Source organism: Nannobrachium achirus (assembly GCF_963921795.1).
Source record: "Nannobrachium achirus genome assembly, chromosome: 24".
Classification (NCBI taxonomy): Eukaryota; Metazoa; Chordata; class Actinopteri; order Myctophiformes; family Myctophidae; genus Nannobrachium; species Nannobrachium achirus.
The window spans coordinates 48,367,464-48,389,971 of NC_137831.1; the positions used below are offsets into that span (position 1 = coordinate 48,367,464).

General features: G+C 43.1%; 2 protein-coding genes across 2 annotated transcripts in view; both read right to left on the bottom strand.

Annotated features, from left to right (window-relative positions):
* The window catches only part of LOC308280569 (uncharacterized protein), a 166,095-nt gene that overhangs the window by 69,653 nt on the left and 73,934 nt on the right, over positions 1–22,508 (bottom strand). The gene's annotated exons all lie outside the window — the stretch shown is intronic.
* The window catches only part of LOC308309372 (cholecystokinin receptor-like), a gene marked incomplete at both ends in the record, with an annotated part of 72,926 nt that continues 53,238 nt past the window's right edge, over positions 2,821–22,508 (bottom strand). The window contains 3 exons of the mRNA XM_080754919.1: positions 2,821–3,285; positions 5,964–6,112; positions 8,011–8,138. Of these exons, the coding sequence (XP_080611045.1) occupies positions 2,821–3,285; positions 5,964–6,112; positions 8,011–8,138 (742 nt within the window). The remainder of the gene's footprint in view (positions 3,286–5,963; positions 6,113–8,010; positions 8,139–22,508) is intronic.

Below are 22,508 nucleotides of genomic sequence, written 5' to 3' on the forward strand. Positions count from 1 at the left end.
TCCAGATCACAGCCCATATGGGGATGATCTTGACGTCATTACCAGGACGTCATATGGACTTTTTGGTTTGACAGGATTTTTGTTGGTTGAAATCAGGTGATATTCTAGGCCAGATAAATATCATAACTAGTTAGATATGTCCCAGAACATAACCCTATATGCTCATATTTCAACTAACATTACAAACAATAACAATAATCCTGTCCAACAAAAATAGTCTGGGGGCCGAAGCTGATATTGAGACATATGCAGCTATCTCGGGGTAGAAGTTGCCAACCTATTCAGAACTAATCTTTAACCCCTTGTGATGGGTTCTAACCTGGTTGGCATCTCTGAAAAAGATGTTTAGGTCATTTTATCACTGTATATTTAAGAGTGGTAAAATCGGATTTTACCACCGGTGGGATGGAGGATATGGCTGATTCTGTGTGGGCAGTGACACCTGGTTGTCAGGGAGCCAAATCTGATATTGACTTGACCTACCGGTAAGATAACACCTCTGGGTAAAAGCAGACAGCATATCCAGTATTAACGTTTAAACCCTATGTGGTAATGTAATGAAAATGTAGGTAGCAAAGCTAATATTAGTTGATGCTGGCAAGAGTAATGATGAAAATTATTATTTCAAGAGCATGATGCCCTGGTTTGCATCTTATGATCACAGACATGAGACAGCTATAAACAGTTGGTCCATCACCTACAATGAATGTTCAACCTTGACTAAAAAGTCCATATGATGTCCTGGTAATGACGTCAAGATCATCCCCATATGGGCTGTGATCTGGCCCCAATCGAGACGTCACTGATTGGTCCAGGTCCTGATGTGCTTGCTGGGATAGCAGATTTACGGGCTTGTGATTTTTGGGACGTGACACTGCCGTACAACACAGTATAAATCAGGTTTAACAGGTAAATTCCATATAATGTCACCACCAGAAAAAGGTTTAAAGAAACGATAAAGTGAAGAAGCACTTTACCGTTTAAAGAAACGGTAAAGTGCATACATTCAGTTTTTTTACAACCCTTCCTGGCAAGCTGTACAGAAAAATCGTGGTCTACAGTCCGTGTGCATGGATCTTCAACGTGTGCTTGAGAGCTTTCTGTTCATGTCCTTAAATATGGGTGAATTTTTTCTTTGAGACAGTGAGTGGTACATTAACACAGTATTTATACACACACGCACGCACACGCACACGCACACGCACACGCACACGCACACACACACACACACACACACACACACACACACACACACACACACACACACACACACATAATACCAGTAAGACTCCCTAATCGGGAGATAAGCGACCGCCAGGTCACATGTATGATCGGCTACTTTTGACTATTTTCCCATATTTTTTCCCCGGCAGCGTGGGGGTCCGCGGGGGGCCCCGGCGGTGGCTGGGCCCCCGGGGCCCCCCTGGGTGCCGGCCCCGTCTCTCCCGGTTGCTGGGGGGCCGAGTTACAGCCTCTTTAGTGGGCTGCAGTGGCGGGGTCGGCTGTTTCCGCGCCCACTCCTAGCCCGAGTTACAGCATTTTATGTGCGCTGCAGTGGCGGGGGTCCTCCAACGGGGGGCGTGACCACTTTTGCATCCGTTTTGGAGCAGCAGGAGTCGGTGGTCCCCGGGAATTCCTCGTGAGCAGCCCCGTTAGGGTGGTCATTTGGTCGTTTCTGCAGTTTTGGCAGCGGCGCCAGGGGGTCCCTGGGGGTCCCTGGAGCTCCGGGGGTCCCTGGAGCTCCGGGGGTCCCTGGAGGCGTGGAGGTTGTAGATTGGCAGGCAAGGAGTGTGTCTGCAAAGTTTGGCATGGATAGGGGCAACGGTGGCGGAGATATGAGTAGGGCAAAAGTGTGACGTGACGTGACTTGACGTGACGTGATGTGATGTGACGTGACAGACGGAGGGACTGACAGCCGGTGGAGGTTTTGATAGTAACTGCGACCTGACGGTCGCAATCAGTTTACACAAATCTGCCTTACAGATGCTTGGAGAGCCGCGACTGAACAAAGTCACACAGAGAACACAGGCACTTGATGTCCCATTCTGTTGTGACAAAAGGAAAGGCTGCTAATCAAGCAGGAGAAGGGGCATGCTAAATTGGAACAAAGGGCTTTCAGTTAAACACCTTCCTCTGTACATGACTCATTTCAAGTTGAAGAGTGGAAAAAAACAAGAAAAGCCCATGATAAAAAAGGGGAAAAAACAGAAAAGTGGGAGAATGGATGCAAACCAATCCAACAGCTTCGTTTTAAGGGGAGAGAAAGCACACCGCCTGTCAGAGCGGGCCATTTAGGCATAGAAGTATTGAATGAACTATTGAAAAATAGCAGATATAGAATCTCACAGCGTGGCACCGAGTGCCGCTCTGTGAGCTTGTATATCTGCTATTTTTGAAAAAGTTGTGAAAATGTGTGCACATCTTCGAATATATGTATTTTTTTAAGCAAACATTTTGTAACTCAAATTTTGCTTCTGGGTGGTCCCTGGAACTAAATATTTTGAGATGGGGCCAAATACATACATTTTGGGGGTCTTTCACATGAAAAAGTGTGAGAACCACTGACAAAAAAAACCTTAGAAGGATTCAAAAGACACTTATAGAATCGGGTCAAAATTCAAATTCTCATGATTTTTCAAAAATAGCAGATCTACTAGCTCGCGGAGCGGCACTCGGTGCCGCGCTGTGGGCTTGTATATCTGCTATATTTCAATAGTTAAAGCATAAAATAACAATACACAACAATGCGTACCCGGTCTAAATGGGTTTTAAGGAGGGAGAGCACAACGGCGGTCAGAGCGGGCCCGGCGAGAGGCGGAGTCAGCAGGGGCCGGCCGTGCTGACGGTGGTGTAGCTGAACTTGGACACGGACGTGGCCATGGAGGACGCGGCGGTCATGCAGTCGTCGCCTCCTCCCTCCCCGCTGCGCCGTCCCCGGCCGCCGCCGCGGCAGAAGCCCCCGCCGCCGCGGCAGAGGCGCGCCCCGCAGCAGCAGCAGGCGAACGTGGCCAGCGTGGCCATGCGGAAGCGCGTGTTCATGAAGCAGTAGATGATGGGGTTGACGCAGGCCGAGGTGTAGGCCAGCAGCTGGATGAAGGAGATGGGGGCGCCGCCGAGGGCGCGGTGCGCCGACGGCAGGTCGAAGGCCTTCCAGGTGTTGGCCGTGTACAGCGGCATCCAGCAGACAAAGAACAGCGCCACGATCACCATCAGCATGCGCACCACGCGCTTCTTGGCCCGCAGCTTGGCCTCCGAGGTGTTGCTACGGGCGCGCTCCGTCTTGGCCTGGGCGTAGAGGTGGAAAGAGCACTGAGAAATCCTGCTCAAAAGTGCTAGTCCAGGAAATTACTCAAAAGTAAGAGTAAAAAGTAGCCTATTTAACTCATTAACTGCATAGGCCCGAGTTTCACGAGTTACCATAAGTACAGGCCGCCAGGCTCGAGTTTCCCTAGTTTTGGCCGTTTTTGAGAAAAAAAATTGGACCCCAAAAAATGTAGTAGGCATGATCGCAATTAACCCTAACCCTTACCCTAACCCCCATACCAACCCCATCTTTCAAACATGGCAGCCATTTTTGTTTACATAGCAAGAAAACATATAATGGCTGCTATCTCATGAATGCCTGAACGGATTTCCAAGCAGATTTCTTTTTTGTTTGAAAGCTGTGAACAGCGTGCACACACGTGGTGCATGATCTAGGCATGGGCGTGCATGATCCGTGCACTATGAATTACATGGAAGTCTATGGAGACTGAGGCATCCTGGTACTTGGCAGCCATTTTGAAAAAGTCAGCAAATTAGTTAAAAACCACTCTTTGAGTAAAAAAGTAAAAGTACTTTTTTTTTCTTTTTTTTTTTTTTTACATTAATTACATAATGAGAACCTCTAAGCAGATATCTCTACGATCCGGGGAAGGCACATCATACCCTGCATTATATAGTTAGCATTTTTCTCCTCGTTTCATACTGAACAACTCGTTCAGATGTGGCCAAGGATGAGCACATCGTTCACTTTCCTGTGTTTGTCTTTCTCCTTCTTCCTTGTCAGATGAGCTAGCTCATGTCAGGAAGTTCGACAATATCAGGAGAATCATTGTCAGATTCAGATTCATTCATTTTCTCCCAGTCAGTTCTCATGTTAGCCATGTTAGCTTAGTTTTGTTCAAAGAATGTCTCAGCAAGAAAGGACAACGGAGTGTGTTTTGGCACCACAGCCATGCGCCATGACACTCTCGGTGGCAAAACTAGCACCGGAAGTTCAGTGAATAACATTGGAGTCCGGCTGGGGCAGCTCATGAACAAAAAAAAATATTCTGAACGATAAAGACCTTTATAAAATACTCATGTCACACATTGTTTTCTGCTGTGTTGCTTTTCGGTGAGTACACTGTATAACATTACAGAGGCATCTAAAGAGCACAATTTACGTTTCTGAACTAGCTAGTATCGCGAGACTCTCCACCATTCCCTGTCTGGAATCCAAATCTCGCGATATCTCAGAGACAGAAACTATACTTGCCGCTGTTTAGCTGCCTCAATAACATTATGTACTGTGCACATCGAAAAGCAAGTGATTGTAAAAATACCTGTGATATGTCTTCTTTTATATTCCTGGAGTGATTATACAAAAAAAGGTCTCTATCGTTCAGAATATTTTTTTGTTCATGAGCTGTCCCAGCCGGCGCTCATAGACTCCAATGGCCTCCGTGAAGTTGGCACCCCATATGATGAAAACATATATAAAAATGGTGTCATTCTTTAGTGCTGGATTTGTGCTGAATTGTGCCGTACATTTGTGCTGGTATAATGTTTTAGATATTCTAAGTTATTGTTTTGCTGAGGCTTGCACCCCCAATTTTTTGGCTCCAAATCGGGAAGAAATGGTCTCATTCTTTAGTGTTGGATGTGCTCTAATTTGTGCCATTGAAATCATCAATTGTGTTTTTATATATATTTATATATATAAATATTTATAATGGTTATGAATTAGCAGATTTAGCAGCAGTATAGTGATTGCCCTACAGAGGGCGGTGTAGAGCAGCAGTATTTCATTGTAAAACATAGGAGCAGTACAGTGGTGTTGTGTAGAATATCTCAATAATGATAGCAGCACAAATTATATAATGTACGGCACAATTCAGCACAAATCCAGCACTAAAGAATGACACCATTTTTATATATGTTTTCAACATATGGGGTGCCAACTTCACAGAGGTACTCCAATGTTATTCATCGAACGACAGTGCGAGTTTTGCCACAGAATGTGTCATGGCGGATAGCCGTGGTGTGGGCGTGTCTTCTCCTTATTTAAGTCTTCTTGGTTTCGTTTCTGCTGGAGATTCTTCTTCTTCTCCTCCCTTGGTTTTAAGGGCAGCTTGCAACCATAATCCTGCACTACTGCCACCTGCTGGAAACCAGCAGTCCCATATTGCTTTCTTAGCTACAGTACCGATGTTTCTGGTTGACATTGGCACATTTCACACAGTTTTTTTTTTGTTCATCTCACTCATGTCACTTTGTCTGCTGACCTCACTCAGCAGCGAAATAAAAATAAAATAAACAAAAATAAAACAATTCACAGGAGGCAAGCAGTGATCACCCCATGATGTGCACTGCTATGTAGTTTCAAATGCACTACATTGCAGGCGCTTTTTGAGAGTAAAAAACTAAAAAAGAAGAAGTGTGACATTCATGATCTGGGCAGATTGCCCCAGGAAATGTGCCAATCTCAACCCACAACAATCGTATGTCAAAAACCTGAATTTACTTAACTTATTTACTGAATTTAAATTACTCTTGCTCATTGTCCAAATGAAAAGTGACGATGTACAAGCATTTACTATTTGAATTACGTAAGAGTAAAAGTAGATTTGAACATTGCTCTGAAAGTACAGATCCTCCAAAAAAAACTACTCTTGAGTAATTACTTGAGTACTTTTACTTGAGTATTTTCAAGTATCTACCTGGGCGGCGGCGGACGAGGCGGAGGTGGAGGCTGAGAGGGTGCGTAGCTCCGTGGCCGACGGGGTCCTCTTGGACACCTGGACGTAGCAGCCGTCGCTGTCGTCGCCGCCACCTCCGGCGACACTGTTGCCACCGCCGTTCTTCAGCCCTGTTGTGATTGCAGAGGCGAGCGAGCGTGGTGGTTTAGGGAAGTGGTTCTCAACCTTTTCAGGCCGCGACCCCCAAAATAATCATATTTTAACTGGGGACCCCCCACCCTGACGAGCACTAAGAGTTGAGGCTTTACATTTTGTATAACACGGTTCTATTGTGGAAATAGACGATCTACATGCTCACAACGCCTCGCGTTGCGAGACGTTGTGAGCATGTAGATCGTCTATTTTCACAATTTCTGCCTCTAATATTTGACAATTTGGCCAATGTTTAATTTGTGGGCTAACTTCAGCTTGGCCACCACCTAACTGACAACCAGGCATACTTAGTGAACTGGTGGGTGTGGCCACATAAAAACATACTTTCTGTACACTTTTTTGGAGAACAAAATCTTCCTCCTAGTATAATCATAATACCTGATTATCATGTTTTAGGGGGGTGAAAAATCATAGCACAAACTCACTTTGCCGCTCACTTTGCCACTCGAATTGCCACTCGATTTGCCATTCACTTTATGTATGCGCATAACCTCTTTATACAAGGTATCTGTAAACATGGTTATGTCATATTGCATATTTTAATAATGTTACAGCATGTTATTGCTAATGTTGCTATTGTAGATGATAAAAATCTAACAAAAAGGTCAGGAACTTTGTGTTTGGTAGATTAATAATCAGATCAGATTAATAATAGGGGTGTAACGATACATTTTAACAAAGATTCGATGCACATCACGATACAGGGTTGACGATGCGATACATGGACGATATTGGTTCATTCATGGAGCTACGATACGATACGATTCAATGATTTAAAATCAATATAGTAACTATTTAGCAAAGACAACAAATGTGTGTGAAACGTGTCAAAAATATTTTATGATGGATATAAATAAGTAAACACTGTGATTCTTTAGCAAATATATGGACAAACCCGGACCTTTACATGAACACAGAGATTACACACATTTATCGATAGACCAAGAGTAGCTATATGGAATAGAAAAGTAGTTAGACCCCTCTTTTTCATTTTCCCTCTTAAAATTGCTAAATACAAGGCACAAATACTTAGTTTCCATACCATCGATTATGTGCATTGTAAAACAATACGATACGATATACAGAACCAAACAGTACGATATTTTCTTTTGCATATCGATATAATAGATCATTCCAAATTAAAAGCGATTTTTCAATTCTGTTACTATATCGCTACACCCCTATAGATTATGTCTCTGTTGTAATAATGCTTCTTGGTAATGACTTTTATAAAAGCCTGTTTAATTTCCCTTTTAAACCATTTAGGCCTAGAATTATTGAATGCTTTAACCAGTGAAAAATAGCAGATGAGTGCCGCGATGCGAGCTTGTAGATCTGCTATTTTTGAAAAAAGTTGTGAAAATGTGTGCAAATCTTTAAATATATGTATTTTCAAAGCGAACGTTTGTAACTCAAATTTTGCTTCTGGGTGGTCCCTGGAACTAGATATTTTGAGATGGGGGTCCGTGGCCAAATACATATCATTTTGGGGGTCCTTCAAATCAAAAGGTTTGAGCACCACTGCCATAGTAGTCTCTCAAGAACAGACTAACTGAGCTCCAGTTAAGTGAAAAGGACCTTTTCTTTGACGATGGGCTGGCCAGATTGCTGACATATAGAAACATAGGTCTTTTCAAAAAATCTTAGACGGATTCAAAAGACAATTATAGAATCGGGTCAAAATTCAAGCTCGCAATTCAAGCTCGCAGTGCGGCACTCGGTGCCGCGCTGTGAGCTTGTATATCTGCTATTTTTCAATAGTTAAAGCATAAAATAATGATACACAATATAGTGTACCCGTTCTGAATGGGTTTAAATGGTGTCCCATTTGTGAGGGATTTCTGACGGATCTCACCAGTGGCCTCCGTGTTGAGACTCTGTTCGAACTGAATGCCTCTGTAGAGCTCCCGGGAGATCAGGCCGTAGGCTATCATCATCACCACTCCAGGCACGAAGAACAGCGTGAACAACAGCAACACGTACCTGAGAGACGGACAAAAATACGTGTGAAATCCAGCTGAAAAGCCTTTATTTTTTATCCCACGATTTTGCAACCCATTTTTCACCCAGTGCCAATTGCCTATGTAGTCCTGGGCTCTGCTCTCCCTCTGCCGTGCCTGGGGAGACAACGGACTGACCTCATGCTTCCTTCAATGCATGAGTAGTCCAAGTTGTTTCTTTTCACCCGACAGGGGGGATTTCCCCGGGATGGACGTAGCGCGTGGAAGGAACACGTTATTCCAACCAGTTCCTTTCCCCTCCATCAAGCGCCCCGGCTGGCCAGGGGGAGGCATTATTGAGACCAGGATTACTGCATGTTTTTGTGAGGGTATCAACCCTAGGAGACACGGGGAGAACATGCAAACTCCACACAGAAAGGCCCTATCGCCGACCCCACCTAGGGTGTGGGCGCTGATGACGCGGAGGGAGAAACACGTCCCCAGCACCCACAGCGTTCCCCGGCGGGAATCGAACCCAGGACCTTCTAGCTGTGAGGCGAAGCGCTAACCACTGCGCCACCGAGCTTGTAGATCGGCTATTTTTGGCTAAAGTTCTCAGAATATGGACGCTACTGTAGGGTTCAAGTGGATATAAAAAAGGAGAAAAAATAGGTTCTATCACTCAAGTATTTGGAGGACCCCCTGTAGTAACGCTGGGGACCCCCTAGGGGTCCCGGACCCCCTGTTTAAGACCCCTGATATACACCAAGGGTCTTCAACAGGGTGTCCGGGACCGCTGGGGGGTCCTCAGAGTTACTACAGTGGGTCCTCCAAATCTTTAGAAACTTGTCCATATTCAGAGAACTTTAGCCAAAAATAGCCGATCTACAAGCTCACAACGCCTCACGCTGCGAGGCGTTGTGAGCTTGTAGATCGGCTATTTCCGGCAAAGAGCTTTGGTGTAGAGGGGAAAACGAGCAGATGTACAAAGTGAAAGGTCAGGTTTATTAAGTATCGACAGTTCAAGTGGTTAAATATCCAAAAACACACATTAACATGAATCCAAAATACATTGATGATTATGCTGTCAAACAATGAAACTATATGGAATCTATAAAAAGGTTGTCAGGGTCCCTGGTTTATCTCTCTCTCTCAACTAAGGGGTCCTTGGCCTGAAAACGTTGAAGACCCCTGATATACACAACATCAACCAGAGCCCAATGGATCGTTCAATAGCTAAATATTATTATTATAAAACCAATCAATCTCAAATATCGGTTAGCATGACAATACGGTCTTCTTCACATACACACATGTGTATTAAGTGGCAGCTATAGCCTGTCACTCATGCTGAATAGCCATTTCGTTTCACTTCATCATTCAACATGGGAACTGTGACTAGCGTTTCAGCGGCTGCAGCATTAAGGCAATGTGTCAGCAGCCCATTTCTTGGATTTATTAAAGCGGGGGCTGAGCGATGCGACCTGGGAGACTTTCATTAAGCGGATCAAATAGAAACATCCCCAAGAAGGAGATTGGGCCATTACAGCAGTCAGGAATAGATAGGGAATAAACATTTAGCAGCAGATGACTGAGTAAATAAACGGTTCCCAATCAATCAGGCGGGCGAATAGGGGACTAAAAGCTAAAGATAGGGGACTATATTAAAATGATAATGTAAAATTGTTTTCCACATACTGTATGATATTTGAGCTGAAATGAAAATGCAGTTAATTTGCATTTATATTTTCACATACAGTATGTGCATTCTACAACCACGGAATTTGAAAAGCGGTTTGATATAAATTTTTCAAAGACCCCCGTCGCTCTGTTACTAAGTGGGACAAAAAAGTCTTCCCTCCATCCACTCCCATTGTAAAATTGAGATTTTTCATAGTCTCATATTGCTGTTTCAAGAACAAAAAGAAAACAATCTATGTGATATTAACCAGTAAGACTCCCTAATCGGGAGATAAGCGACCGTCAGGTCGCATGTAAAAATCAGCCTGATGGTGGGACATGGGACAGATCCATGTTGATGACATGACTCTAGACATACCGTGTACCGCTTTGCGTGATTTTAGGGCAAAATCTGTAGGAGCAGTTTACAAAAATGTGCTTGAAAAAATTGGCCTGATGATGACGCTATGGGGGTTGTGGTTTGGCAGCCAAGGAGTGTGTGTGCAACGTTTGGCATAGATCGGGGCAACGGTGGCGGAGAAATGAGAAGGGCAAAAGTGTGACGTGTGACGTGTGACTGACAGAATGGCAGACTGACAGACTGACAGCCGGTGGAGGTTTTGATAGTAACTGCGACCTGGCGGTCGCAATAAGAGTACCAGTAAGACTCCCTAATCTTGAGATAAGCGACCGTTAGGTAGCTTCTATTTGAATACACAAAGAGGCCAAAAATGTGTTTTTTCAAAAATCGTCCAGATGGTGGTGCTAGATGGGACAGATGCGTTTTGATGACATGGCTGTAGAGATACTGTGTACCGGTTTGCTTGATTTTAGGGCAAAATCTGTAGGAGCAGTGTCCAAAAATGTGTCTTGCAAGAATCTTCCTCATGGTGGCGCTAGAAGTGGGACATGTGAGAAATGAGGGCTGTGCTTTGGCAGCCAAGGAGTGTGTGTGCAAAGTTTGGCATGGATCGGGGCAACGGTGGCGGATCTATGAGTAGGGGGAAAGTGTGACGTGTGACGAGTGACATGACTGACAGACAGAGGGACTGACGGACTGACAGCCGTTGGAGGTTTGGATAGTATAAGAGTGTAAGTAACTGCGACCTAACGGTCGCAATAAGTAACTGCGACCTAACGGTCGCAATAAAAAAGGAACAAAAAATAAAGTAGTTACATTGAAAAACAGGGTTTTCCCCCGAAAATACATGTTTTTCTTAGTTTAATTAAAAAAGATATAATAATAATCCAGGCAGAGGGCAGAGAGAGAGAGAGAGAGAGCAGCTGCTCTAGGCTGACTTGCCCTGACCAGGAAATTGAGGAAGTATAGCCTCGATATCGTTCATGTGAACTAGTTTGTTGAAGCTTATTCATTATAATTATCAAATTCGCTATGACCGCCACACGCCGTACCGTGCCGCGGCCGTACCGAGCATCACCGGAAAATGTCCAGCTAAGATTTGGATTCTCATCCGCGTATCATACCATAGCATACACACTTAGTTCCTCACACAAAAACTAGGTCTACAGAGCTTAAACATTTTCATGACCTGTGTCGTTTATCTTTACCCTGTCTTTGACGGCACTCTTCATTATCGTGTTCCAATAAATTACAAACACAAGATTCTTTAAATGAAGAAGTGATCGATGCAGAACATAACTGGTGATCAATTGGAGAACATGAGTGCCAGTGGCTCATAGTCAGAGCTGTCATTTGGGCTCGAGTGCCGCGCTGTGAGCTTGTATATCTGCTATTTTTCAATAGCTAAAGCACAAAATGTGAGTGAATCCTTGTACCCAGTGTGTCTGCATGTGACATGTGACACACGTTATACACATGTGTTTTCAATGTGTAACACTTCCAATCTGGTGTCTCTATTTTGGGCTAATTCTAGAGATAAAGAAAGACAAGAGAGAAAAATACTTGAATGACAGAGCGGCAGAGGAGCTGTCCAGGTGTGACTTTGATCATATTAAACCTTCTGTATGCCCCCAGCCAGAAATAGCTTCTCATTTGGCTTCATCACAGCACACTTTTAACCACTGACATCTGCGCTGAACATCAGTCCGCGCACGTAAGTGCCCATGCCAGCGGAAGTATGACTAATTCTGTGATATTCTAATGCCTTCGCGGCCGGGCACTCTCCTCTGAAGTCCCAACCCCCCCAACTATCAAACGTCTTTCCAGCCTCAGAACGGTCTCTGGACGGTCTGTCTGATCTTTTTCAGCGGTTCGCCGTTTGATAGCGTGGCCAACGTGAACGACAAAAGGCCATTGGAAAGGTGTATGATCAGACCACAAGGGGAGATGTGCCGGTGCTTCGTTCAGGTTCGTCGGCTTCCTTTCATAGACCGACAGGGAAGCGGCGGCTATAGTGGGCTACGTGAGACGGACAACGAATAGCTACAATTAATATTCATGCTTTTGTCTGAATGCGGCGTCTGCTTGCATGAATACAGCAGTAGCGTCAGTTCAGAAAAAGCTAAGATATGGCGTCTTGAACGCACGCCTTCGTGCGCGTGCAAGACACCAGTCATGTTGCCATACAATAGCAACAGACGTGTATTTTAATAAGTACATTTTATTTTTTCTACGGTTTCTTGGGCTGGATATGGCAGCCTGGAACGGTTGTTCAAGTGCAGCTAAACTTGGCATGTTAGTAATTGTGCCACAATTAACAATAATGCATTGCACCTGCGCAGCTGACCTGCGGAACCTGGGAATATACCATTTTGTCAAGATGGGGAGAATACCAGGCTGCCATATCCAGCCCAAGAAACTGTAGAAACGGGGGAAAAAATTTAATGTTCTTCTTAAAATAAATGTATCATGCCTGTTGCTAAGGTATGGCCCGCGCGCACGTGCAAGACACCAGTCATGTTGCCATACCTTAGCTTTTTCTGAACTGACGCCACTGTTTGTATGTTCAGTAGGGAAGACGATGCCCTGAACCAAAGCATCTGATAACTGTCTATGTCCTTCTCTCTCCCAACTCGCCCCATTTCAATCTCACCCGATAAAAACACGCCCCCTCGTTTACCTGTCACCAATCCGTCAGATGAATCCTCCCTTGCTCACCTGACCCCAATAACCTTTGATAACTTTCCTTTTCCTACGTTTCCTCCTCCCCTCTTGTCAATCAGTGAGGTGTGTATTCTTGTTATTTGTGCTTTGAATCTTGCATCTGAATCTCACATATGCAGTAGAATGCAACGAACAGCCCAAAGTGATGTATTGTTTGAAGGCTTTAAAGGTGGATACGTATGGCTCAGTGCATTGCTTGATAAGGATTAGTGTATCTAGCGGCATTAGAATTACCACAGCATACCCAGGTTTTAGCAGATCACTTCAACTGTACTTCTAAATGTGGGCACTGCTTCATAAGAGGGTTACTCTATCTATATATATATCTATCTATCTATATATACTCTATCTATATAACTGTATCTATATAACTCTATCTACATAACTGCTTCATAAGAGGGTTACTCTATCTATATATATATCTATCTATCTATATATACTCTATCTATATAACTGTATCTATATAACTCTATCTACATAACTGCTTCATAAGAGGGTTACTCTATCTATAGTGGCATTATTCACTGCTTCATAAGAGGGTTACTCTATCTATAGTGGCATTATTCACTGCTTCATAAGAGGGTTACTCTATCTATAGTGGCATTATTCACTGCTTCATAAGAGGGTTACTCTATCTATAGTGGCATTGTTCACTGCTTCATAAGAGGGTTACTCTATCTATAGTGGCATTATTCACTGCTTCATAAGAGGGTTACTCTATCTATAGTGGCATTATTCACTGCTTCATAAGAGGGTTACTCTATCTATAGTGGCATTATTCACTGCTTCATAAGAGGGTTACTCTATCTATAGTGGCATTGTTCACTGCTTCATAAGAGGGTTACTCTATCTATAGTGGCATTGTTCATATGCAGGGGTGTCGCACCAAATTCTGGGCCCTGGGTACAAGGATTCACTGTGGGGCCCCTGTGCTTTAACTATTGAAAAATAGCAGATATACAAGCTCACATCGCAGCACAGAGTGCCGCGCTGCGAGCTTGTAGATCTGCTATTTTTCTGCAATTTTTCTGCTATTTAAAGGAGTAGTTCACCCCCAAAATGACTTTTTTTCTATTGATTAGTCACGCCATGGAGACTAGAGTTCAATAATATGTTCAGTTTTTTATCGCATTCCTATGACAAAAATTTGATAACAATAAATTTCCCCCCATTCGTTCCGGATGGGGACCCGTTTCGAAACGGGTCCCCATCCAGAATCAATGGGGGTAAATTTACTCGAATCAAATTTTTGTCTTAGGAATGTGACAAAAACCAAAAAATATTATTGAACTCAAGTCTCCATGGCGTGACTAATCAATAGAAAAAAAGTCATTTTGGGGGTGAACTACTCCTTTAAAATCGTGAAAGTCTTTGAATATTTCAAATCCTTCTAAGGTTTTTTTGAAAAACCTATATGTTTCTATGTCGGTGGTGCTCAAATATTTTCATGTGAAGGACCCCCAAAATGATATGTATTTGGCCACGGACCCCCTATGTCAAAATATTTAGTTCCAGGGACCCCCCAGAAGCAAATTTTAGTTATAAATGTTCGCTTAAAAAATACATAATATATTCAAAGATTTGCACACATTTTCACGATCTACAAGCTCGCAGCTGCGAGCTTGTAGATCTGCTATTGTTCAATAGCTAAAGACAGGCATCCCTCCACCTTGGGCCCTATTAACTCAGTCCCACTTCCCCCTCCCCTTGTGACGCCCCTGACTGCAGCGAGAGGCAGATGAGAAGGATTTTGATCTGGCAGAGATCCGAGATACGGTAATACTCCTCCAACCTCTCACGGTGAAGTATGGATCATGCTGCTCGGGAAATAAAGCCAAGGATTAAACCATTCAGAACGGGTAAACCTTATTGTGTATCATTATTTTATGCTTTAACTATTGAAAAATAGAAGATATACAAGCTCACAGCGCAGCACCGAGTGCCGCGCTGCGAGCTTGTAGATCTGCTATTTTTTGAAAAATTGCGAAAATTTGAATTTTGACCCGATTCTATAAGTGTCTTTTGAATCCTTCTTCTTCTTTTTTTTGAAAGCCCTACGTTTCTATGTCAGCAATATGGCCAGCCATCGTCAAAGAAAAGGTCCTTTTCACTTAACACATCGGGTGCCCAGAATTATTCGACGTTTAATTTGCTGGTGCCCATGGCAACCCGCCATTTTACCTACCTTCGAAGTACTGGCGAGAAAAGTAATCCGAGTAAATGTAATCCAAGTATGTCCTATGGCCACAGTGTTTGTGTTACGGCCGGTAGAAGAGGCTGCCGTTTTGAGAAAAAAAAGAAAAAAGGAAGAGAATCCGGAGAAAACAGCATTTTTGTGCAGCCGCTAAACAGGAAGTCAACAAGACAGACAGCACGTCCAGGTGACGTAATTTCGCGCTGCATGTTGGGAAATGGAGTTTGTTTCATCACCGCGGTAGCCAAGTGCAGTAGCTACAGTACAGTATAGTTTACTGTACAACGCGTCGAACGCGTCGTGGGCACACGTAAACATCAAAGAGATTGGCGCGTGGGCACCACGTGGGCGTTTAATGTGTTAACTGGAGCTCAGTTAGTCTGTTATTGAGAGACTACTATGTCAGTGGTTCTCAAACCTTTTCATGTGAAGGACCCCCAAAATGATATGTATTTGGCCACGGACCCCGATCTCAAAATATTTAGCTCAGCCGCGCTGAGCTTGTATATCTGCTATTTTTCACTGGTTAAAGCATTCAATTCGATAATTCTAGGCCTAAATGGGTTAAACCTTGGGGAACCCGTACCCGGTGACACGCCTTGACTTTTAGACATCTGAGCTCCAACTTTATCTCCTCTCTGTGAAGGCTGCACTAATTAAGCAGTCTTTCACCCCTGGCCTCCCCCCTCTGCGCGCGCAGACACTTTGATGGACACCGTGCGATGGGAGAACTCTGCTGCAGCGGGTGTTCAGCCTCAAAGTGCTGTCACGGGGGAAACACGGACGTGGTTCCTCTGGATCGCTACCTTCCATTTAATTGCTCCACTCCTCAAAAAAATTGTTTATGGGCAGATTTGCGGTATACGAGAGCCTCGGCGCATGCTAATTTTCAGGAGCGCCCAAGCATGCCACTGTAATAGGGCATCTTATGTGGAGCTACAGACTCGTTGGTTTGCATGATGTGTTTATTTTATTTGACACCAAAGTAGCTCTTATAGTCTTACTGGTTGTAAATCGAGTTTGTTATGCCCTTTACTAGTGGTGTAACGATACGCATCACGATACATGGTAACGATACGATACATGGGCGATATTGGTTAATTCATGGCGATAAGATACGATTCGATTCAATGATTTAAAATCGATATAGTAACTATTTAGCAAAGAAATGAAATTATTGATAGACCAAGAGTAGCTATATAGAATGGAGAAGTAATTAAACCCCTCTTTTTCATTTTCCCTCTTAAAATTGCTAAATACAAGGCACAAATACATAGTTTCCATACAATCAAGTATTTCCTTTTGCAAACCGATTTGATACCGATTACCGCATTTTAAAACGATACGATACGATTCAAAGCCAAAACAGTACGATATTTTGCTTTTGCAAACGATATAGTAGGTCATTGCAAATTAAAATCGATTTTTCGATTCAGTTACTATATTGTTAAACCACTACCCTTTACCCTTTTCAAGTTATTTCCTTTGTCATCCACGTTAAACTAAAATAGGAATTACTAGCTTTAAAATGGATAATATTCGTCAATTAATAATACATGATTTCACCAGGAGTTCAGGAGGTGAAAACGTTCAAACTTGTCAAGCTGTGTCTGCTAAGCTTGGGTTCAGAGAGGTAATGCCCCCATCATCCTATGCTGTGACCTCTGCTATGCAGCGTCTGTTTCTCTGCCTCTTCTTTCCAGGGGACGTCAATTGGGTATGGCAGGGGTATGCAGCTGCCATACCCTGAGTCCAGGGGGGAAAATAAAAGTTACTTTTAAATATAAATCCATGAACGTCTCTTTGTCTCTCTGTTCTGGTTATTATGTTGTTAAATTACAGTAAAATAACTACAAATGCAAAATTTAACAAAATGGTCACTTCAACAAGGTATTATAATTATATTCTCCACACTTGTATTCTCCCCATCTTGACAAAATGGTATATTCCCAGGTTCCACAGGTCAGCTGCACAGGTGCAATGGATTATTGTTAATTGTGGCACATTTACTAACATGCCAAGTTTAGCTGCACTTGAACAACGGTTCCAGGCTGCCATATCCAGCGCAAGAAACCATAGAAATGGGGGGGAAAAGTAAAATGTACTTCTTAAAATAAATGTATCATGCCTGTTGCTAAGGTATGGCAACATGACTGGTGTCTTGCAAGCGTGCGAAGGCGTGCGTGCAAGACACCAGTCATGTTGCCATACCTTAGCTTTTTCTGAACTGACGCCACTGCTTCTTTCTCCTGTCTAATTAAGCCTCAACAGAGGGGAGATGCCCACCCACCTTTTTTATCGTAAAAAAAAGAAGACATATATTCTGCCCGTCACTGACTTCATTCATTATTCAAACAGCATCCCCCTGCACCCGAGACAGGTCTTCAAGACCCCCGATTGTAGGAACTGCATGTACCCCGGCCGGCTGATATTGAACTGGATCTCTAAAAATGACAGGAGAGAACTCTCTCTCTCTCTGTGCCTTTCTCTATATCTGTGTCGGTGCATCGGATGAGTCACCCCATTCAATGGAAAGGGATTACTTGAAAAAGTGCCCGTTCTATGGAGTGGAATTGTACAATTTCTGTAACCCCGCTCCATTGAATGTGGTGATTCATAGTAGATCGGGTGCTCAGTTTGACTATTGGCTTAACGGAGGAAAATGTATCAAAGAAAACAGAATAGTTGACTGCGCTCATTGCTGTTACTTCATCAGGGAAGGAACGATAGAGGCAGCATCGGAGTTGGTTATTGCTCCTGGTGGGATTCAGTCCTGTAGTTCAGAGGTTTATGTGCTTGTAAATTCACAAGTTATTGTGAAATATAATAAAAACAGGTCCCGCAGATGTCAGTCAGCCGGCAGTGTTGTTTTTGCACAAACAAATTGCAAACGAGTCACGAGGCTGAGGTACACATTTAGTTGGGGCAAATCCGATACTTCCGTGACCGCGAGAGCAAAGGTCAGTTTCTCAGTGGTTTTGTTAAATAACAAATTGAGCTCCCATGTCCCTCAAAAATGGCAAAATGTTTGACAGCTAGGGTAATTTTCAGTCTCATTCACTTACTACAGTATACACTATACTATAAAGGAAAGAAATACTTTAAGTGGGATGTGAGGGGTCAAACTAGGGGTTTTTAATTATTCTGAATCCATTGCAGGCATTTGTTTTGCACGAAAAATATTCCTTGGGCTAAAAACGGCCAACAAAACTATGGTTTAGTGATGAGTCATCACTTTTCAGTCTTTTGGGGTCCTGTTTTAGCCCAAGGAATGTTTTTCATGCAAAACCAATGCTTGCGATGGATTCAGAATAATTAAAAACCTCTAGTTCGACCCCTCACATCCCACTTAAAGCAGATTTTTTGGGAGTAATTTTTTCCTTTATAGTATATGTATAGTAAGTGAACAAGACTGAAAATTACCCTAGCTGTCAAACATTTTGCCCGCATTTTTGCAAGGGACATGGGAGCTCAATTTGTTATTTAACCTTCAGTTGACAAAACCACTGAGAAACGGACCTTTGCTCTCGCGGTCACGGAAGTATCGGATTTGCCCCAACTAATTAGCCTGAGAGCTGAAATGATTCATACTGAAGACTGCTCTCTCTCTCTCTCTCTCTCTCTCTCTCTCTCTCTCTCTCTCTCTCTCTCTCTCTCTCTCTCTACTGTGTTTACCTAACCTCTCGTCACCAGGCTTTCTCGGGGGAAAGCCTGGTGATGGTTTACAACGGGCAGTTTGATCCTGTCTAGGCGAAAACCACAAGCAGAAGAAGAGGCGTTGCTTTGTTTTGGTTCCCCCTGTTTGTTGCCCCAATCCCTATTAAAATGCTCCAGGCTAGGGTAGTAGTGGTGGAACGATATAGTGTCTGAATCGAAAAATCTATTTTAATTTGTAATGATCTACTATATCAATATGCAAAAGCATATATCGTATCGGTATCATTTTGCAATACAGATAATTGGTATCAAATCGTTTTGCAGTGCAAACATTTGATTGTATGGAAACTAAGTATTTGTGCCTGAATGAAAAAGAGGGGTTTCCATATAGCTACTCTTGGTCTATCGATGATTGTGTGTATGTCAAGGTGCATATGTGTTGAAATATAATGTCCATGTATTTGCTAGAGAATCACAGTGTTTACTTAGTGTATAGTTATTATAAAGTGCTACCAAGATTTTTTTGACACATTTCACACTGATTTAATTTCTTTCCTAAATTGTTACTATATCGATTTTAAATCATTGAATCGAATCGTATCGTATTGCCATCATTGTACCAATATCGTCCATGTATCGTATCGTCAACCACGTATCGTGATGCGTATCGTATCGTTGTTAAAATGTATCGTTACACCCCTATTGGGTAGTCTTGCCAGTCGCTATGAGTTGGACTAAAAGATGGATAGGCCTATATGAACAGTGTTGGGCAATATTACTTAGGAGAGTAATCGTTACTTATTACTTATTCTACCACTTTTTCTAGTCACGTGTTCAAATACTGGATTGTGATTGGCTTAAAACAGTAGTAAATGAGGCCACAATAGCCGGAATGTGTGAAATGCCCGGATGTACATGCAAATGAGGCACATTTCCGAGATCAATACGCGATGAACGCATCCGGGGACTTCAGGAGGGAGTCGGAACCTATGGTCGGAACACCTTTCCCCCCACCAACAAATGACGGTCGCAGCGGTTCTATGTTTACTAACGTGCGTACTATCGTCGCCGATTTATTTGGATCCAATGCAATCCGCCAACTTTAAAGCCCCTTTTCTCTGAACCTATGCCTTTCTGGAAGCGAACAGCCTCTATTTACGGCCGGAACGGTGCTTTTAACTGACGTTAGCTTAGCTGTAAGCTAGGCGACCGAGTATTTCCCGGTGAATCTGTGCGCAAAGGTGGGGGCTTGGGAGTGTGGGGGTCTGGGGGACACGCACCACCACTGACTATTGCTGATGATGGAGAGGTTCTATAGCTTAGCCTTTATGTATTGAAAATGAGAGGCACTCTTGCCGATTTAGTAAGAGACTCGTCTCCAATTGCAAGATATTTAAAAGTTATTTGGGGCCATGATGATGATGATATCCTTTTCTTCCCACAACTAGACTAAGGATTTTATATTGTCTGTGTTATTGTTTACAACCACTGAACCACAATTATTCACGTGTGGCAAGATTCACTCGTTTTTAGTAGGCTATATAGTGTAGGCTTAGAAGAAGCCTTTTCAGAAGTTAATTTAATGATTTCCATTTAATGATTTCATTTATCCTCATCTAATGCACCGTATGCACGCTGTTTAAAGGCCGTGTAGGCTTTTCAGAAGTTAATTGAATGTTTTCCATTTGCGCTAATGCACGCAACTGTTTTCGCCAGGTTTTAAGGTCTTATTTTAGTTGTTTCTCATAAGCTCGCAACCCTCCTTGCCCATCGGCCCCCACCTTTGCGCACAGATTCACCAGGAAATACTCGGTCGCGTAAGCTAGACATCTGTCTCAGCATGGAGTTGGCGCCATCTGGTGGTGAGTAGAAGATGTTGTTTGTGGCACTATTTGTTGTTATGGCGGAAGTTTTATAGGCAATAATGATTGTAACTTAAGATCCTTGCAAGTTACAACTATGTGTTTTCTTTCATGTATATGGGAAAAAGTGGTAGAAAAGCTATTTACCACTCGGGGTCGGACATTATGCTCTGATAATGTCCTGTGTTAGGGGGTTATCGGACTCGGCTTCGCCTCGTCCGATCACCCCCTAACACAGGACATTATCAGAGCATAATGTCCTCTCACTCGGGGTAAATTGCTTACTTACTCCTTGGAAAAAGTAATAATATTATATTACTTATTACTTGGAATCAAGAGTAATATGTAATATATTAAGTTATATTACTTTTATTTTACCTGCAAAATCTGTTTAGCCAGCTCCTTTTAGAACTGAATCCAATTTATTGGAACAATAAGAGTCTCTGGGATGCGATTAAAGAAATTATAATTGCAGGCTTTGTAATTAATTAATCTCAATTAATCACATTTTAATCACACATCAATAGTTGACCTGGGAACAGTTAGAAACTTTTTTAATGGATTTTGTTATAGGCCTACAAGCGAATCAATTAATAATTAAGACATATAATATATAACCCAACAAAACATTGCTTATTTTTTATTACATTTAAAACTCTCAGATCTGTTGAAGACCCCTGCCTATATTATCCTTAAATAATAGGCAACATATTTTCTTTTCTGCCTAAAAAGTTTAGGCTATTTTAGACGTGAGGTGCAGGGGCTCTGGGTGTTCCCACTAAGGAAAGTAGGCTTTCAACTCCCTAAAACCGTCTATTTCGGTGAGTAGTTTTACATTTTACAACAGACATGAGGCCTATTGGGCTCAGACAGTGGAGGCTACGCTAACTGGCTAACAGCAGCAACTCAGTCCGCAGTGGTCCACGGTGGTCCCGCTGAGCTCCGCGGACGGTCCGCGGCGGACCCCTGCGACGGACCCCTCCGCGGCGGAGTCGGGCGGACCCCCGCGACGGACCCCTCCGCGGCCGAGAGGAGTGCTTGTAGATTGTAAATGTCCCATCCATGTAAGCGCGTCGCACGCTGTATGCTCTCTCTGTGACTGTGACAGGCAGCGCAGCGCTGACACTGGTCCATGCACTGGTCTCATGACATAAGCAACATCATAACTATGCGCACTGCGCAAATGACTGATCTACAAGCTAAATCGCATCTCTGTAGATGTATGTTGATGTCTTGTAGATCTGTTCTTTTTCTGCAATCGGCTAAAATGGCTAGTAACGGAGTAACAAGGCTTTTTTTGTGCGGAGTAAAGCGTTATATATTACCATTTTTTTAGAGTAATACCTTACACTACTTGTTACTGGAAAAAGTAATAATATTACAGTAATATATTATTAGTAATTCGTTACTGCCCAACACTGTATACGAAACACATTTTACAAAAGCAAAACTACACCGCATCAAAGGGTTTATTAGGTAGCCCCTAAAAGTATGTCCTTGAGCGCAGGGGAATTATTTTGGGTCAAACTGAATCCGGTTTGATCTTTCCGGACAAATTGTAGTCCTTTGACGACTACAACATGACGTAGAGTCGTTTCCGCGCCCGACCGGATCAAACCCCGAAAAGTGAAGGGATCCCAGGCTAGAGTTTACCCATCAAAATGGCTGCTGTTAAAAGGGCCTGTGCGTTCCGTGTTGCAGGGGCGTCAATTGGGTATGGCAGGGGTATGCAGCTGCCATACCCTGCGTCCAGGGGGGGAAATAAATATTACTTTTAAATATAAATCCATGGATGTCTCTTTCTCTATCTGTGCTGGTTATGTCGTTAATTTACAGTAAAATAACAACATTTAACAAAATGGTCACTTTAACAAGGAATTTTAATTATATTCTCCACACTTGTATTCTCCCCATCTTGACAGAATGGTATATTCC